The sequence below is a fragment of the Carassius auratus genome, chromosome 34 (genome assembly GCF_003368295.1).
Source record: "Carassius auratus strain Wakin chromosome 34, ASM336829v1, whole genome shotgun sequence".
Lineage (NCBI taxonomy): Eukaryota > Metazoa > Chordata > Actinopteri > Cypriniformes > Cyprinidae > Carassius > Carassius auratus.
This window is the reverse complement of record NC_039276.1, coordinates 10,534,777-10,554,304: the sequence shown is the minus strand read 5'-3', so window position 1 is coordinate 10,554,304 and position 19,528 is coordinate 10,534,777. Positions and strand designations below refer to the sequence as shown.

General features: G+C 36.7%; 1 protein-coding gene across 3 annotated transcripts in view; it reads right to left on the bottom strand.

Annotated features, from left to right (window-relative positions):
* Positions 1-19,528, bottom strand: part of LOC113053157 (fibroblast growth factor 14) — a 124,179-nt gene that overhangs the window by 30,103 nt on the left and 74,548 nt on the right. For all 3 annotated transcript variants that reach the window (XM_026217940.1, XM_026217941.1, XM_026217939.1), the window contains exons 2-3: positions 11,749-11,859; positions 9,404-9,507 (exon numbers count right to left, since the gene is read on the bottom strand). In XM_026217940.1, coding sequence (XP_026073725.1) covers positions 9,404-9,507; positions 11,749-11,859 — 215 coding nt within the window. The remainder of the gene's footprint in view (positions 1-9,403; positions 9,508-11,748; positions 11,860-19,528) is intronic.

Below are 19,528 nucleotides of genomic sequence, written 5' to 3'. Positions count from 1 at the left end.
TTCGCATCTCTAATACGCATTAATCCACAAATGACTTAAGATGTTAACTTTTTTTTAATGTGGCTGGCACTCCCTCTGAGTTCAAGCAAACCAATATCCCAGAGTAATGCATGCACTCATCAAATAGCCAATTTTTTTTACAAAAATATATATTTTACTTAACACTGAAATTTTTTTAACATTCTAGTAGACATTATTACAATAAAACAAAATTTGATTTAAATTTTTTTAATGATTTTTGTGTCTTTCTCGGATGGTTTTAAACGCTTCCATACTGCTGTCATGTTTGTTGCATTAGTGCACCCCTCTATTTGATCCCATCATGTCATTGTTCAGTACAATTTATTTGGTCTTTTGGCTTAATTTCGGATGCCGAACATTCTGTGCATCCCTACTTAGCATGAAATAAATGTATTTTAAAATATATTCATTAATATATTCATTTTTCAATAGGGAAAGCATGTCTGTAAAACTGAAGGTGGGCAAGGCTGGGATTCAATCCATAGTAAACACCACCCACGATCAGCATCTTCTCTAAAAAAAATAAGATTCTAAGCTAACTACAGGTTCTCCAAGTCCACTCTGACAGTTGACTATACGCAAATCAGTGTTATCAGGTTGTTCTGCTAAGACACAACTAATTTAATCTTTTCAATTAATATCCTGGTCAGATTTGTAGCTCCTCTTTTATCATTCCATGGGCTCATTTGCACATTTAATCTTCAGAAAGCAACAGGCTGCACTATGCTTTGACATATACCACCATTAGAAAGACAAATGAAAGGATCTATTTCTTCATGGGTTATAAGTCTTTTCACAAGTGAACATGTTTTATGGCCTTGGCTTGCATTATTGAATACTATATGGAAAGTATAAGCAGAAACAATGGCAACTATAGGAAGCTTAGACTGTGGGAACTGGCTATTGTGCCCCATGAACTTAATTTATCATGTGTAAACAAGATTCACGGAGGAGCAAGTAACATCAAGATCTTTCTTTTACTACAATATAATGTACATACATCAAGAAGTAGCATTCAACGTGGAGCAGCAGAAAAGACTTGCATGATTTGGGATGTATTATGCATTACCAATAAAAATGTCCGCCATGCATGTTAAGCAGTCTTGCCTTTTGAGTTTAATATGCATGGAAACCTTCATTATCTTCTATGTAATTTGTTCATAAAGTACAAGTGAGCTAACAATAGCGAGAAATAGTTTCTGCTCACGAAACACTGAAATAGCACTTATAAATGCACAATAAGTGTTCTCAGAGATGTATAATCAAAGAGCAATTGCCGTTACAGACATGACATCAGAAAAGTGCTATTTGAGATTGGGAAATCCACTTATACTTACAGGCATGACAAAAAAGTACCTGGATTTTTGGAAAGCAGTAAACTACAAAGTTAAAAGAGTTAAAACAGTCAAATATTCTCATTTGTAATTACTTTGGAAGATAAATCTGAATCTTGATTTTCTGATTCATCCAAGGAGTTGTAGGGAGTATCCTTTTATTCTTGTGAACAATGTGAGCATTCAACAATCGCTTCCTCTAAATCTGTCAACACACTACCAACTCACAGTCTAGTCTTGTCCTCAGATTGATCAACTACAAATTAACACAGTTATGCATTGTGTCTTTATTATAGTCTCATTATAAAGATCATAAACATTCACTGGGAAGTTAAACAAATTTATACAGTACGTGTCGAACATTGCATTCAAAAATCTTATAAATGCCTGATATTATTTTTAAGGGAGGTAGTTGCACATGCACTTCATTTTATCAATTGTTGATAAAACAGTACTTCTTATTCCATTTATACTAGAGTCTTCACTCAGCAGTCTTCCTTCCCACACTGACAGCTCCATGCAATACAATCTTTCTATTCATAATATAAAAAGACTAAATATCTATGTCTACTCAAACAACCTCGGTCAAGAAAACAGAAAATGTTTTCCATTAAAGCATAAGCCACTAGGGCTTCAACAGACAATGTCTTAAGAGAAGCCTGACTGCTCACAACAATATGAAAATCCACAGACATAGCCAAAGCTTTTCCTCCTGTGCCATCAAGAAGATCCTCCACCTCTCAGACCGTCTCCTGCTCTCTAATCAATACTGCGTTCTTTCCACTCTGTTGCACTCAGATTATCTGTCAGAGACACATAATGCATAGCTCCAAAAGTAGGCCATCTCTTTCTTACAGCATCCTTTTTTATGAAGACATAGGCAGATTTTACAAGGTGATTTTACCTGAAACAACCCCCACCCTTTCATTCGAGGACTCATGTAGCTACCAGCCTCCATTATGAATGCACGGCCCTTCCACAAAGGAAAACTGGACATTCAATTGAGTGGACTGCTCTACATTTTTATTCACTTGTGAACTAACAAACTTACATTACCATCATGTCGATAACTAAAAGGCAGTTGTAACAACCAAATAGCAAATTATGTTAGATGTTCTTTATAGATAAAGGCCTTTCATCGATCTGTGAATGACATCTCCATCCTAACTGCTTTCCAGAATTATAAGAAGGAAGCTAAACTCCCCCTAAAGCAGGTAAAAAAGCTTTACAGAACACCATTCTCTTGAGAACATACATTACTGTTCAATGGTTTGGGGTTAATAATAATTTAATAATAATAACAATACTTTTATTCAGTAAAGACATGAAATTGATCAAAAGTGACAGTAAAGACATTTATAACTTTATAAAATATTATTTTAAATAATGCTGTTCTTTTGAAATTTCTATTTATCAAAGTAATTTCAAAAAAGAATTCTCGGTTTCCACAAAAAAAAAAAAAATTGTTCACAGCCTGTGTTCCAAAGCTCATAAAGTCATTACATGGCTGAAAACAGATGACAAAAATTCATTTAAATTGAAAACGTGGCCAAACTTGCCTGAAGATACGGCCAGCCTAAAATAGACTAAACTGGCATGGATGTAATGCCACTGTCGGGGAGCAAGCAAAGGGTTCCATTTAGATGTTGCCTTACAGTGAAATTGCTTTCGCCTCCATTAGTCACCTGACCTTGTTTTGCCTATGTGTTTCCAAATAAGACCCCTCTCTGTTGCACAAGCTGGCAGAGGGAAACTTTATCAGTGTGTCAAGCTCCATCTCAGTGGTGGGGCTCCATTAACTCTGCGACTGGTCTTTCACATGGCACCTTTCTCCCAAACCTCCATCTACCTTTGACTGCACTGGTTTCGTAGGCGAGCTACTGTAAGCTGAGTTCTATATCAATGCCAGTAAAAAAAAAAAAAAAAAAAAAAGCACTGACATCTTGTCATTGACCCTTGGGCTATGTGATACAAAAGTGCTTATGCTTAGTGACGGTCTATTCAAAATTTTATTGTCTGCACAATGGACATAGTTATAACTATATATGGGCTAAAATATAATTAATCTTAACAGAATGAAAATAGGCCTATTTATACATGACTTGTCCCCTGATTCTAGCTTGCTTTGACCTTATTGTTCATTATTGCATGAAGATGGTTTCTCACCAGTCCCTGGTTCCTCCCTCTGCTGCCTTTGTATTGAGGTAGCACTGGTTGGTGAAGCTTATTTAAAAAAATTATAATAATAAAAAAAACACTGCATTTTTGCATTTTCCATTTAATAAGGCGTTTCATCATAAAATATTATGCTATGTGATTTTGGTTGCTTGTTCAAACAAAACAAAACAAACAAACAAAAAATGTGTAGGAAGATTTAGACGTGAACGTGAGAATAAAACTCTTGAGAATATAATCAGACTGAGCCATCTGCCATCACTGATAAAAATACCATGGGATGAACTCACTCATATCGTCTCTGTTAAAGTTTATAACCTCAGGGGTTTTTTGTTGTTGTTGTTGTTTTTGGTCTGAGTTTCCTTGCCCTTTGGAGAAATGTGCCCCTTACGACAGGAACAAATATATCAAAAAATTGTGAAGGTATTTTATTAATTTTAATAGCATTGATAATTTTGCAATCGTCAGGTAGTGGCCATCAGTGGGAGGGCAGGGATTGGACAGTGCTTATCTCTGACTGGACAGGTTATGTGAAACCTCTGGTTAGATATGGCAAAATAAATAAAAAAATGCTGTAAGAAGACAAGTTCTTATCTTTAACCAACATATACAAGAAATCCTGGCAACCAGTCAACTCATAGCAGGAAACATTGAAAGATTTGAATGTTTTTATAACCCACTATTATACCCCAACAACAATGAATGAGATTACAAGTACTGTAGATAAACATCAAGTGACCGGAAATATTGTCATTACTTCAGGAGATGACAGATGTGGTTACATTAATTCATAGGACTAAAAGCTCTATCACTTAGTAATATGGCAAAAGGATCCATAATAAGATTCATGCATTACTGCACAATGCTTTGGCTGCATCATACAGTAAGTCTTCATAAAATAAATCAAATACTTGAGTAATCAAATTGGTTCTATAGTGCACTGAGCTTTATAAGCAACCTCTGGTAGCAATAGTTCAAACTACACAAGCACCAAAGGGATGTAAGCCTACAGGGGCTAGTCTACTGATGTGAAGAGTCAATCTAACACTCATGAAAGGTAGCTCTAACAAGTGTAGCAGGGCGAGAAAGCTATAGACCTCTTCAATCCAGAGGAGGACAAACAGCTCTGAAGAGAGCCAGAGATCCACGAAATGCCAAATCACTCGGCCATATAACGTCATAAAGAGACTAAAATAAATGAATATGCCTAATGTTCTTTGCCATTTGTTTTAATAGTTAAATGCAAATTTCTCATTCACTCAAGCAGACAAGTATGTTTGCTTTTTAGAGCTTTGTATTGTTTTGTATTTATATAATTGCATAACTGTCACACCTGCAGCCACCCAGAAAAGGAACTTGATTATTATTCCAAAGGAGGAATCAGCCTATGAACATCAACGGCAGAGTGGAAAGCAGAGTTTGAGCCCTTTGAACAAAAGAGATGGATTGAAAAATGGAAGATTATTGAAGTCTTTCTTTTCTCCCAGGCATGAATCCATTGTGGTGAAATTCAGGATGCTTCGATACTATCAGGTCACTTGTACTCCGCGCTTGACAGAAAAAAAAAGGCTTGACAGACAAAAGACCAGGATGCAGTGCTAGAGCTTCTTAATGGAATTCTGCTCTATTCAACAGGACTATCGTATTCTCTCAGCCTGACTCTAAGAGAGAATAGAGATCAACTAATCAAAGTGGGCCGTCAGTGTGCCTTCATTTAGGTTTGACTGATGAAGGCAAATGAGTAACGATTGATCGTACACTATGAAATGTTATTAATCTGTGATTCAATAAAGTCCTGGAATGACAGAAATGGACACACAATTGTTTCAAAACTCATATTAGCCACAGCAGACAAGTTTTAGTGGTCTCTGAATAATAATAAATCTCATTCTGGGCTACTTTCCTGCCTTTCAGTCTTTCCCAAAACGATACAAATGCTATTAATTCCATTTATTATTTCTATTAATGTAATTTAGCAGAATGTAAAAATCCCTATTAAGTATGAAGCTCTTCAAAAAGGTTTAAAATTGTTCTCATGTTTGCTGTAGTGCTAGAATTAAAAGTCATTTTTAATACACATCTGAGGGCATCTATAAGTGCCTTTTTTATTCACTATTGAAAATGGCCTCTAATGGATGGAGGGTCAGGTAATAAAGGCACATTCTTGTAGAAAAGAGAAACAATGACAAATGAATGTACAAACCTAAGAGAGCAGACAGAGAAAAAGGAGGGGAGCTTTCTCTGCCATTACTTGAGTAATTCACACAGGAACAGAAAGAGCAGAAAAGAAGCAGTGATAGAAAGCTGAGAGAGCGTGTGGGCACATCCATAGAGTTGATTAGTAAGCCCATTAGAAACCAAGAAAAATGTTCATTCTATAAGACTCCCCAGTGAAATATGCTGGGTCAGCTGTGGCTGAATTTCGAATAAAAGCATGTGGAATTTATCTTAGCGCAAACACGTTTCAAGCAAAACATTTCACATCAAAGTTCAATTATGAAACAATAGTCTAATCCAATTGAACTGATCTATTTTAAAGGGCGGCTAAAATGTATGTCCAGAACTATCTAAATAATTTTGGTGGTCACACCACCCTTTCTCTGTATGCAAAGTTATCTGTACAGTATGTGACTATTACATTTACAACTACATTTAAAGGCACAACATGTAAGTTTTTTTTATTAAAATATCCAAACACTACTAGAACAGTGTTATATATTTTGGTGAGTTGTGTACTTACATTATCCCAAATGTTCCAAAGAATTTTTAAATTCAGAGAAATAACCGTGTCCATAGTGTCATTGTGTTGCCTGCCAATGACATCATGACCCCTCAATTTCTGGTGTTTAACATAGAAACACCAAAGATGATTTAATATGTTGTGTGTTTTAACTGACAGATGAATCGCACAGAGTAGCATTATAACAGAACTTTCCAATGTATTTAGTATAAAACAGTGCTGTTTTTTTTTTTCCAATACATGCATGACCGGAAGGAGCGGAAGTGATCGGGGTGTCATAATAAAAGCTCCGCTGCTTTCAAGCCATGTGTCGTGTTCGTTCAGCAGCCTCATTTTGCTTCGATGGCTTTCAGCCTCACACTGCTTCTTTCTACTACGTTAATAAATCATTAGCTCATCCACGAACATGATTTGAGTCACGTGGGACTGCATCGGCTGTGGGGATGAAGATGACAACTCCCATGATTCCACACTCCCATGAGTCACGGCATCATCAAACTTCTTTGTTTGTTTTGAATTTGTGCTCTAGTGGTGAAAAATGACATATTGTGCCTTTAAATGTATTAATTCAGAAGACACTTTTATCCAAAATGACTTATAAATGAGGTGATTAATTCTAAGGAAGTAGCAGCATAAGAAGTGCTATAATGCAATTCCAATATTTTGGGCGCTATAGATTGTGTATCGACAGCATTCACTCAAGTGCTCATGGAAAAGATGAATATGTACTATGCAGTACTCAGTCAAATAATGACCAGCACCTGAGAGGAAAGGAAACACCTCACTGATTGCCATGGTTGCCAGTAGTTAATGACCATCTGGTAAATGTGGACACACTGCGCTGTAGGCTAAATGTAATGTTTGATGGTAAACATCAAGACTTTAATAAAGTACAAATGTTTCAGCAACAGATTTTGCTAAAACCACTAATGCACATGCGGGTGTGCATAATTGTAGTTTGCATTTAAAACTAAACTATAAAAGAGACATGCTCTATTATGTATTATAGCTAACAAAAAAATATCTATTGTAAGTGAAGACAATTCTACTTAACTTTACTCAGCTACCCGTATACCTACCCTGGGCTCTTTATTACTTATGGTACTCCCAACTTCAAGAAGTTAGCAGCACCAACAAAAATTTAGGAGCACGCACTGAATATTAAGGAGCATCACAACTTGAGAGGAAGGGATGGCAACATCCTGATGAATAAAAGCTTCAGCAATTGAACCTGATTCTGAATTCTTGACCATACAATGCCCAGCATTTCTTGTTTGTGGTGCATCGATCTTTCATGGCCAATTCCGATTGCTAATGATTTAGAAGCGAGTAAGCTAATTCTGATTCTTTTTTTTCTTTTTTTTAAAGCAGGAGACAAGAAAATTTTTAAATATGAGCTCATTAACAAGATGTTCATCTGTTCTATTACAGTCTGTATCTGTAGCCATTTAAAATAAAAGACAACCACAGCATTTTAATCATGATCCAAACAATGATGCTGAATACTGTACATGAGCAGTTTCAGACATAAATAAGAATGTATTATTTCAAAATCTGATGCAAAAACAGAATGGTCTGACTTAAGCTTTGTGAAATGATGCTACATAAAACATCTGCAAGAAACAAAAACAGCAAACGGTCTGAATGAAAATGCAAATTCACTCTCTGACAGCAAGCAGTCCTTATAGAACTATATTATATATATTATATATAGAACTAAATTCTTTATATAAGCAATAAACAGAGGCAAGATGAGAAGAAAATGTCATTTAAACTTTTCTCAAGACAGTCAGTTCCCCTAAGAATACATGAATTTAAACCCCCACGACCAATTAAATATTTAGGATTTTCTTTATGTGTTTTGCACATAGAGAACAGTGAGCCTGCGTTATGCCTGCTACAGTACTTTCTTCTCTTTGCGTCCATCTTCAGCATCTCTAGCCTCTGTTAATGGCTTTTACAGACTTCGTAATATTTCCACAAAAATTTCATTTTGGAAAATTATTTCAGTGCAGTTTGTGCAAGTCAAGAACAGAGATCAGCTGAAATAAAACAAAAACCGGTCGGTTCCAAGTTAGTTCCCTGTCACGTGACATCCGAGTTCAGCGGAACGGAGTGATTGATGACTAATATAACCAATCTAATCTAAAATACGCATTAAAGTTAAGAATGTAAAGATGAGGCTTTATTGGTTATGTAATAATGGAACAGAATGGTGGACCGGTCACTGTTTTGGCTCACAGCAGCCACATACTGTGTAGTAATTCGAGAACGTTTCGCAGAGAAATGAAGACAGGTCGCACCACAACAATTATGTGCACTCGCACAAATGCTGCCAAATATATTTTGGGGTCACACAGATTACATTTCAGGAGCATATACAACCAAAACGGTCGCAATTTCGAGCCCTGCTATCTGGAAAGAAAAAATGTATGTGTATAAGTCCAACATCAGTTATTACAGAATGAAATAATAGATCACAAGATGTTCTGCCCAAAAATTTTTGGTGGTCACAATGACTCATCATTTCTCTGCCGTCAGAATATTTCTTCAGATGAGTTTGAGCTCAAGGTGTATAAAGCAGTAGAGAAGAGGGTATCAGCTTTGAGCCTGAGCTGATGTGTCATTGTAAATGAGATGGCCATCTCAGAGTGAACCACTGGCAGTTATTGCAAGCAGGACTGGGCAGACTACAGATTTCAAGTGTCCAAAATCGCAAAGTCACGATGTTTGTAAGTTAAACTATGTTAGATTTAAAATCCAATCAATACCGGTTTCAGAACCAAGTGGGCCTCTCTATAAGACATACTTCAGTCTAATTGCAAATGACTATTTTACCATTTTTTTTGTGTGTGCTATGTATTTCTATGGCTATTAAAAATAGCATTTTTAGAATAGCTAATGCAAAATCAGTTGCGTATCAAATCTCCCATGTACAATCACTTAGTTATTACATCTATGGGATACTGCCATAGAAGGATGCTGCTTACAGTATGTAGACAGTAGTTCACTAGGTTCTGTAAGAACACAACAGAGTCTGCAATCTGTGATGCCTGAATTTGTCACAAACATCTGAAGTTCAAGCAATAGGATTGTTAGAATTGATATCCCAAGTATATGACCATATACTCACTGATGTGTACAGATGGCCTTCTCCATTCATGGCAATGTACAAGCCTGTCTTCACAGACTGAATAGCAACGACCCGAAGGCCCACAGGGATGAGGTTGAACAACGCTGTAAAGACAATACAGGGTAAACATACGTAACTTTCCCTTCAATTCAAAAATCAACATATTATTTATAAAATAAGAACTGAGGAATTCATGTAAAATTTGAACATTACAACAAAACTTACTATTTTTGTAGAAAATTTGTATTATGTAGTTGCTAAGGTGCTTCTGAATGTTGCAATGCAGTTATAAGAGTGATTAGGATGTAGAAAAACCTCTAACCCTAATAATACTGTAATAATAGCAAACATCAATAAAATGATAAAAAATGGGCTTCAAATCTAAACCCATAAACTGAACATGGCCCGCACTCTACAGAGTGCATAAAAGGGGATAGTGTGGAGTATAAAACTGATAAACAGAAATTGAATGGGGGCCTCATATTATGTAGAATAATTGTTTTTATGCCCAGTGGGCAGCAACAGAAAACTGGCGCTAGAAGCTGGAGCATTGAAGGCTGGCGATTCGAGGCAGTAGTAGTGTGTGGCAGATTTAATGGATCTTTTGTTATTGGAGCAGCTCTTCGGTCTTGTTAGGTAACAGCCATTGTTTGTACTGGATGGGAGAAACCGCCTAGCTGGTGACACTAAGTGCATCCAAAGGGGTGATTTAAACCTACAGTTTAATGAACTCAATTCAACACACTGGTAATTGGCAGAGCTCCCGGGGGTGCTTGAATTAAAATAATTTCAGAAAAGCCCTGGTCCGGAAGACTCTGGCGTGGCAAAATATGAGTTGGATTGTTACATCAAAGTGAGTTTCTGGAAGTGCTCCATGGGCACACTGGAACAGATACTTAGAAGGGCACAAAATGGACTTTGCATCCTTGCCTTCCAAAGAGAGCAAGATATTGAATGCTACTTCATTCTTTTCCTCTTCATCTCTGTATCTATATTTATGTAGTCATGAACTGTCGTTTTTTTTATATATTTTACTGTCCACTTATAATGTTATCAAGATTTTTACATTAAAAAAACATAATATTTTAGCACTAATAGGCTATTTTCTGTCCTGTTTTGAACCCCGCTCATCTGTAATATAATGGACACTACTGCAATTATAAAAGGTAAAAAACGGATAAATACTCAGTTCATATCAAAGGATCTGTAATATTAGACAAAGCAAAAGTGTTCACATTATAAAATAAAAAAAAATGTAAGCCATCTTTACCGGTTGGTTTCTGTGTAAACCTCCATTCGTCTCTCTTGTTATTAACACTAAGTGTGCAAATCAGTGGGTGGGGCTAAACAGGCAGTGATGTAGAAGCAGGCATCGATATTCTTCTGCAGAGGTGGGGTTTACCCATGTTTTAGAGCGGCACATTCCACAAGTTGTCATTTTGGTAGATCGGCTTCAATATAAGCTGTTTTTTGACTAATGTGAAAATGTTAAGTTCTGAAACATACAAGATGTTTTTTTTTTACTATGAAGACCTCTTATATGTCAAAAGATCAAGGGAATTTTTATTTCTCAGTTCATGACCCCTTTAAATAATAGATGAAAAACAAAGGTGTCAGTTCAAAGAAAACATCTCCAATTATTTGTTTGCTGATCACATTTGGTTTGACATTTTTATCTAGTTCATTCATTTTAAGTGTGCCTTATTTGTTCAAAACTGTCTAAATTCTTTTTGGAGTATATCTACATTTGGGTTTACAACTAAATAAAAAAAAAGGAAAATATAGTTTCTGATGTTGTTTGATTACTTCATTGAAACTTTGATTACTTTAGTAAAAATGTAATTTACCAATAATAACCAAACAATGTTTTTATATTGTTATATGCCAAAAGTACAGTTATTTTCTGCATCTGTGTAGATGTGTTTCTAAGTGTAACAAATGTCATCTCTTACGTGTGTGACTGACAGAAAGCCCTCTGTGTGTCACTCTTTCATTACAGCTGCATATGAAAATCAAATTAAGCAGCTGGCCTGAAGCATTTGAAAAGCAGGCCCAGTAGAGGCTAATAATACACTACTGCCTCCTGAGTTACCACCTCACATGCACACACATCTCCCCAGGGACCAGCCTACTGCCATATCAGCAACAGTGATAACTACATAAAATGAATCAGTAACAGGGATTTTATAAGTGTCTGTAGTAAAAATAATGATATGCATTTGTGGTCACATTCCCTTTTAAGTGTAGCTGTAGCATTTTGAGCACCAGAAAAAAATCCTTCTGAAACATGTTCATGTTTTGACTATTTATTATGTGCAATAATGATGAAATTAAAGGGAACTCACAAGAATTACTACTGTCATCCTTAGTCCCATCCAGAGATCCATCTGTGTTCATTTGCAAGTAGTATCCCTGCCTGCAATATAACCTGGTCACTATACCCTTGAGCTGGGGATCTGTGGAGAAAGACAGAAAACACTCAATAATCAACAAACACATATTGTTACATTAACGTGATGAGATAACCATAAAGCAGAACAGTAGAAGATATAAAGATAATTATAAGTTGATATCAACAGGGAGCTTAACAGAAAAATCAGTGAGGTAACCATGCAAGTGATCTCGCTCTTCACATGAACAGTTTGAGTAGCACTGTAATCTGGTTGCCAAAAAGAAGGGCATGGTTTTATGATTACAAATTTTTTTGGTGTACAAATTGTCCCAGGTCTGTTTTTGGACAGAATTGAATTAAAAATAAAGATAAAGGAAAGGGTATCCACTCCTGTGTTCCTTTTGGCACATGAGAGTGGAGATCTGAAGGAAATAACAAACCAAAGAAGTTTCTATCAGAACACTGTCCTTTACTTCAGAGTTCATACACAGATTCGCACATTACAGCTACACTGTTTTTTGAATTGTGTTCAATCTGAAGTATCGATAAGGGAATGTCAAATGTGTACATACTAGACGGTGCTAATTGAAAAGGACACAACAGCAGTTTGCTCTGTTAGAACTCATCTAAATACAGCAGACACATGGTGGAGGAGCGTTCAAAATCAGCACCAAGCATTCACACCAAATTATCTTATTCCAAGTCTCCTGAAGCATTACACAGAAACATGCATCACTCCAGGATTGAAATTAATAACTGTGTCTTCAAATCTAGCACAATGTACCAAATTTGAATCCAGACATCAGCTAAACGGTCATAAAAGTTTGGAATGACATGAGGGAAATTGTATAACAATAGTGTGAGAAAAAACATACTACTGTTGGTTGTTTACCTCTGGGGAGGCTGTGATGTTCTTTAGCAAACACTGCTCGAGGGTAATCACATAAATAGTTGCGAGTGACACCAATTTCATGACACAGGAAGGAAAAACAGGAGAATTTCTCACAGTATAAAGTGTCGAAGCCTAATTTGGCTATAAGGCTCTCTTGTTTTACACTTAACCAGCCTTGCTGTGCTTAATTCCAAGATGGTAAACAAATTACTGCCTTGTCAAATTGATGTAGGTACAATGCTGCTGTTTACCTTTGGCCTGCTGTCCTGGATTTGCCTGTGTTAGGCCAGGGCAGAGCTAAAGAAACTGACATATCAAAGGTGAAGAAAAAAATAAAAAGACAGAGTAAAAGAGAAAAGAACAAAAGGAAGAAGGAGAGGGTGAGTTTAAAGGGAAAGATAGATACAAAGAATGCTAATCACAGTGGTGCTTTATGATATCTAACTCCGCCTACGCAGTGATACTGCTGAAACAGCATCTTAAAATGCTTAAAGACAGCAAAAAGCTCCCCAGCATTTACTTGCAGGAAAAAAAACAAAAACAAGATATCAAAACAGATAGACATGAGCTACGGTTCCATATACAGTGCATCCCCAAATGTAAGCTTGCCATATTTAGGGGATGTAAGGAAAATTAGATTTGTACAAAATGTAGGTAAGTTTTGCCCATGCAAAACTCACCACCATGAGACGCCAGGATGTTGCTACATGTGGTTGTAGCAAGTGTTCGGGCTCTTTTTTTAACATGTAACTATGCAGTTGCTAAGGTGTTCTGGGTAGTTCCCAAGGAATTGATATGTGGTTGCTTTGCTCCGTGTTTTGCATTTTGCTATGAAATATGTTTGTTATGGTGATACAGCTGGTTGCTGGACCAAGTCAAAAGAGCCAACCTTCAAGTGTCTATGATATTCTAGTCTCTAGATATGGCTTAGTTCCCTGTTTTAAAGTAATCTATTATGGGACTTTTTTCAACTGTTTTATTGTCCACCAGGAAAAATCATGGAAAAGTAATAGCACAAATCTCTTCAAAAAGCAATCCGATTTTAAGTATAACTGTAGCACAAATGGTACAAGACCAGTTTTGAAACTTGTCTCTACATATTAGAAAAAGCTAAATCGATCTAAAAAAATGCCATCCAGGATATCAATTAATGGCATCATTAATGATACAGAACATACATCTCTCACTCCCTCTATTGATAAAATTACTTCAGTTTTAAAGAAGATTGATGTTCATAACATCCATCCTGATAAAAGGTTAGCAAGCAGGTGCACAGTTTTGTATGTGTGGTGGAGAGAGAGAGACAGAAGGAGATAGACAGGTGAAGGTAGCTGTCATCAGACAGACGGGGATGGGGGGGCATGTCTCACTGCACACAGCACCAGCTGCAGACTTAACCACATGTGATTGACCCACTATAGACTTTCAGGAATCGGAGAAGGGCTTTTCCAGCTTTCATAAGCACACTCACACTGTTCACAGTCACAGGAAGGATACATACTGGAACTACTAGTTTTATGAAATTCCTGCTCTCTTCTACAAATGTTGATCATATATTAGGAGAAAGATATTGCAAGAATACAACAATATGTGTATATGTATTAGGGATGAGCCATTTAAGTCAACTGCTGTCATCTCCCAAACATTTAAATCAGTACCAGCCACTTCTGAGTCTGCAGAATCAACCTCTGTCTTCCCAGAAGCAGCCAAGAGTTCTACTGATATTTCTGTTCCAGCCAAACCCACTCCAGTCTTTTCTGAGATGGCAAAGTTGGCAGTCAAGTCGCTTCCAGTCATCTCTTAGTCTGAGTCAACTTCCGTCATCCACAAACCAGTCACATCCACTTCTGTTATTCAAGAGCCAGTCAAGTCAACCATCAGCATCTTTCTGTCAGTCAAGTCAGTTCCTGCTACTTCTGAATCTGCAGAGTAAACCTCTGTCTTTCCAGAATCCGCTGACTGTTCTCCTGTTATTCCTGAGTCAGTCAAGTCAACTGTTGTCCTTCAGTCAATTAAGCCTGTCCCAGTCACTTCAAAGTCTGCCAGGTCAGTTTCAGCCACCGCTGAGTCCACGAAGTTCTCTGCAATTCCATTGGCCGAGTCAAACAAATAGTATCCACTCATCGAAAGTTGAGGAAGAGGAGAATCTGTGCTGTCTACAGTCCTTCCTTCTCAAGTCCCAAATCCTATAGTCTGTGGTCAGAGTATGAACTGAAAGTGAAGCTCCTGAGTCCATTCTGAGAGCCCACTCCAGAGATATCAGTTCCTTAACCCACTTTAGGGGAAGTTGTTCCTAAGCCCGCTGTGGAGAGAACTGAGCAAAGGAAAACCGTGTTTTTACTTCACTTCCAAAAATTCATGGATTTGCACTATGCTGCTGCCTGCACTGTCTCCACAAACAGATAAGTGTGACATAATATATCTCTTTAAATAAATACAATTTAAATTCACGTCCCGCACACTTTAATGCCCTTTGAATGGAACATATACACTCGTTAACTGGAATCAAGGTGGAATATCCGGTGATGTCCACTTCACAGGGCACTTATGGTCGAATAGAATAAGAGAAACACACGAAATATGCAGATATACACAATATACAATATGCACTATACAATGCTCAAAACTAGCGTTTGAATCATCAATGGCAAATTCTTTACATTTGTAAACGTACTTACAGACAGTGAGTCAGAAGCGCCAACACTGTCCCTGCAAAGTTGTTATTGTCCCACTGTATAGAATAGGGCTGTCACTTTTGTGAAAAATCGTTTTCGATTTTTAAGACATACGTGTTCATTGAATCGATTGTAAAATCGATTTTCCATGTCTAAAAAAAGATGTTTCCTTTTTCAACGTCAAATAACGGACGAACGTAAAGAGAGTCAGCAATATTTCTTATTTATTGGCATGAAGTTTCGTGCAGAATAAAAAACAGCAACAGGAGTGCAACATTCTCGAAAAAATATATATGCAGAGGGGACGGCTGCCATAACAAAAGAAAAACATCACTGCAGGCTTCAACTCGGCTGCATTTATGATTTAGGCAATTCAAAAATCTCCAAGATTATTTTAAATAATGATTCAATCCATTTCAAACAACTGTTTAAAAAATGAAACTTTAAATGGACTTGAGAACAGGCCATGTGTGTATTTTTATTGAACGTAACCGACACTTAGGCTAGGCAGCACTAGGCAGGCATAATGAAATGCGCAAAAAAGGCTAGGGCCATTACAAATTTATTGGACAGGAAAACAAGTCGATCAACATTTTCGGGGTCCAGAGCAGAGCGTTTTTTATTCACTATATGTCCAGCTGTTGAGAAGACGTGCTCCGACAGTACTGATGTCCCAGGGACACTCAGGTACAGCTGTGCAAGGTGGGGGTATTACTGCCAATTTTCCACCACAAAAGCCGGTCGCTGTCAGCTGGCAATATTCCTTTCACATATTCCTGCTCCTGTAACTAGATGCGGGAATGAGGCGTATTCGTGTCTACCGCGCCGCAAGACCTCCAGACGGTCGTAAACGTGTCTTTACATAGACTTAACATTGAAATCATTCACGCCAGACGTTATATTTGCATTTGGTGTGAACGCAGCATAAGAGGTTTCTTCGACGTCACTGGGTCTTATAGGCGCGTAAAATCGCGTATTTTCTGTCTAGCTTTCGCAGCGCTTACTGCACTTTCGGAATTCTTTATTTTCTTTTTCTGCTTGTTTGTTATATCTATATTTTTTAATTGCTTAATTCTTTTAAAATTAATAGTGTACATATTTGGTTAAAATCGATTCCCTATTTTCATTTTCGAAACTTTTTTTGGTTGGTCCAATCGATTGTGCAATCGATTTTCGAACCAAAAGTGACAGCCCTAGTATAGAAACAGCCACTGACATTGTTGGCTACTCTCACAGGAATCAGTCATCACAGCATCTCCACAACATGGCGGCAGCAACAATACTACAGCAAGAACCAAAGTTACGCCTTCTTTCTTTGCGTGAATATTTGGGGGGCATTATGAAAATCTTCCCAAACAATAACTTAAACATGTGGGGGGTGTTTAAAATGAGATGTTTTAGGAGGGCTTGGTTGACTCTTAAATTGTATAAAGAACATCTCTTTGGGTTTGAGACTTTAGTCTTTGCAACTAATTCTGAATAATTTGTAATATGTAATTATTATTATATGAAACAAGTATTTAGAAGTGACTATGATAACAAAATTGTGAATATTCATTACCGTGATGAATTGCATTACCAAATATGGCACATGTCTAGTATGCACAGTGCACACACACACATTATTCTTCTAACCGCTTTAAATGACAGTGGATACCATTTCATATATCACTACATCATGGAATGTGGCAAAAATTAAACATGCAAAACCGAAAAGTAATTTAGTCATTATATGTGAATTGACATCAAGTTCAGAAATGTACACAGTCAAGGACAAGCACCACCTTACACTCAAGACTAAAGGAGGCGCTATGAACTTTCAGTCAGAACAAACTAAGTGTATGCAAGATTCATCAAAATTTTTAATGATACTTAGCATTAGAGAGAGATTAAAAGCTAGCGTTACTGGTGGTCTTCATTTCCACTGAGTATTCTAATTGGACACAAAACATAACGTCCTAACAGCGTGTTGGACCATGTTTTGCCGGGACGAATCTGTTATATTTATCACTTATCTAGATAATAAGCATCAGAACACTTAACATTCACAGTGGATAAATGCAGAAACACAAAAAGACAATAAATACTGCAGAACAATTGCTTGATTGATAAAGACGGCTAATGATTTCTGCACCCTTCCTGGCTTACATGCTTTTAGTGAAACTTCAATACAAGGTTAGAGTTATACCTTTTGCCATATAAGAACCTTTCACCTACTAAATTTATAAATTGAGTTTGCAACAGGGCCTTTTAGTAAGCAATCACTTTACAACAATATTTATTTTTTCATGGCCATAGGACATAAAATGTCCTGTGGAGTAAAAAGGGTAAAAATTGCTACATGGCAGCACTCTGAGATGCAATCAAACAGATAACCTCTCTGTTCTGAACAAAGAGATTTAAAAAATGAAAGATGCACTTGTGTTTACCGGATTGATGGAGACCTTTCATGTCTGAAGATATTTTTCAGATTTTATTTCTGAGGTCATGGACATTAACAAACAACTCAGACTCCTCATTTTATTAGAATCGCGTCTTTCATATATTCAGATATGGTTGGTTAAAAATGGCAAATATACCAACTGTCAGTCAATTTTTATATTTGACCTATAAGGAGCCAAATTGATTAATTGACCTTTATTCTGAGATACCTATATGCCAGCCTAAGGTCATTTGCAGTTTTACAACCGTTGTTTGCTATATTGTACAATATGACTCCAGTGAGATCTCGGGTAAAAGCTAAAACACACTGTGCAACAACAACTGTCAGTCTTTATAATGCACATTTTAGCTAAGATTTTGGTCACAGCTGACAGCATGGACTGGGCATTTAATGTCAACAGCCTGTGTCCATTCTTTTCAAATTGAAATGGTATCATACAAAATAAAACAAGACTTTGTGTTGGAAAATCTTTGCTTGAAAATATTAAGACATTCATGTTCTCTTGCACACATATATATTACCAGCGTTCTCCTACGAAACAATAATGACAAATAAAATGTACAGTGAGTGAGCACCTAAATTAAAAGGTTTCTTGGGTCTACCACTAGTGTTATTTATACATTTATAGAAGTCACTATTAGCATGATAATGTTCAATCAATGCAACTTGACGCAAATCTCTGTAATGATCTGGATACGCTAATGCCTTATCAATAATAGCATTCTGTTTGAGAGTCTAGAAAGTCAGATATATCCGTATGAAACAGTATATAAGAACTGTTCCTTGTTTAATGTTTTTGATTGGTGTGCTGGACAAATTATAAATCACAGGCTTGAATTCCACACTAGCACTCCAAAACAGTACATTTCTTTTAGCAAATAAATTTTGCCATGATGATCAACAACATTGCTCATCTTGCTATACATTTGACAAACCTAAAGGACACAGAAAATACGCTTGAGCAAGGTCTTTTTTCTTTTCTTTTTTAACTACCATCTTCTCTGATTTCTTTTAACACACTGCCACAAGGCAAAATGTCTGAGTTCATGGTCTGTACTTGCTTTTTAATACTCAGGGGAATATTTATTTTGTCTGCATGTCTCGACAAATGTCAGAGTTAAAATGGAGACGAATGTAGCATCTCACTGCCTTGTATGATGCGAGGCTATGTTAAAAGTCTACTCAGAATGTTCTTAAATGTTCTTAATGCTGAAAGAAACCTTATTTTCATTTTAATTGTAAATAGTGATAATTTTGGTAAACTTAACATAAATGCCTTGTAAGAAGATGCTTTCCCCCAAAAAAAGTTAACACTGGGATTGTAAAGGGAGGCCATGAGCTGTTCGCCATCTGTAATAAGATGGCCGTCACAGGTGCACGTTAACCGAGACGTTGCAGGCCTAATTCATCACTCTCATTTTCTCCTGGCAACAGCTACATCTTTTACTCACTACTTATTTGTGCAAGATTCCCCTCTGGACATTTCTGATAGGTACCATGATATACAGTATGCCAAATCGCCACCTCTATTATAGTTTTATCAGACTGTAGCTCAACTATTGGATAAGGTGCCAGCCTACAAGGTTATATATATATATATATATATATATATATATATATATATATATATATATATATATATATATATATATATAATTTCTGTTTGCAAACCAAAAATGCACACACAACACACATATATTTTCTGGTTCTAAAAATGTGTATA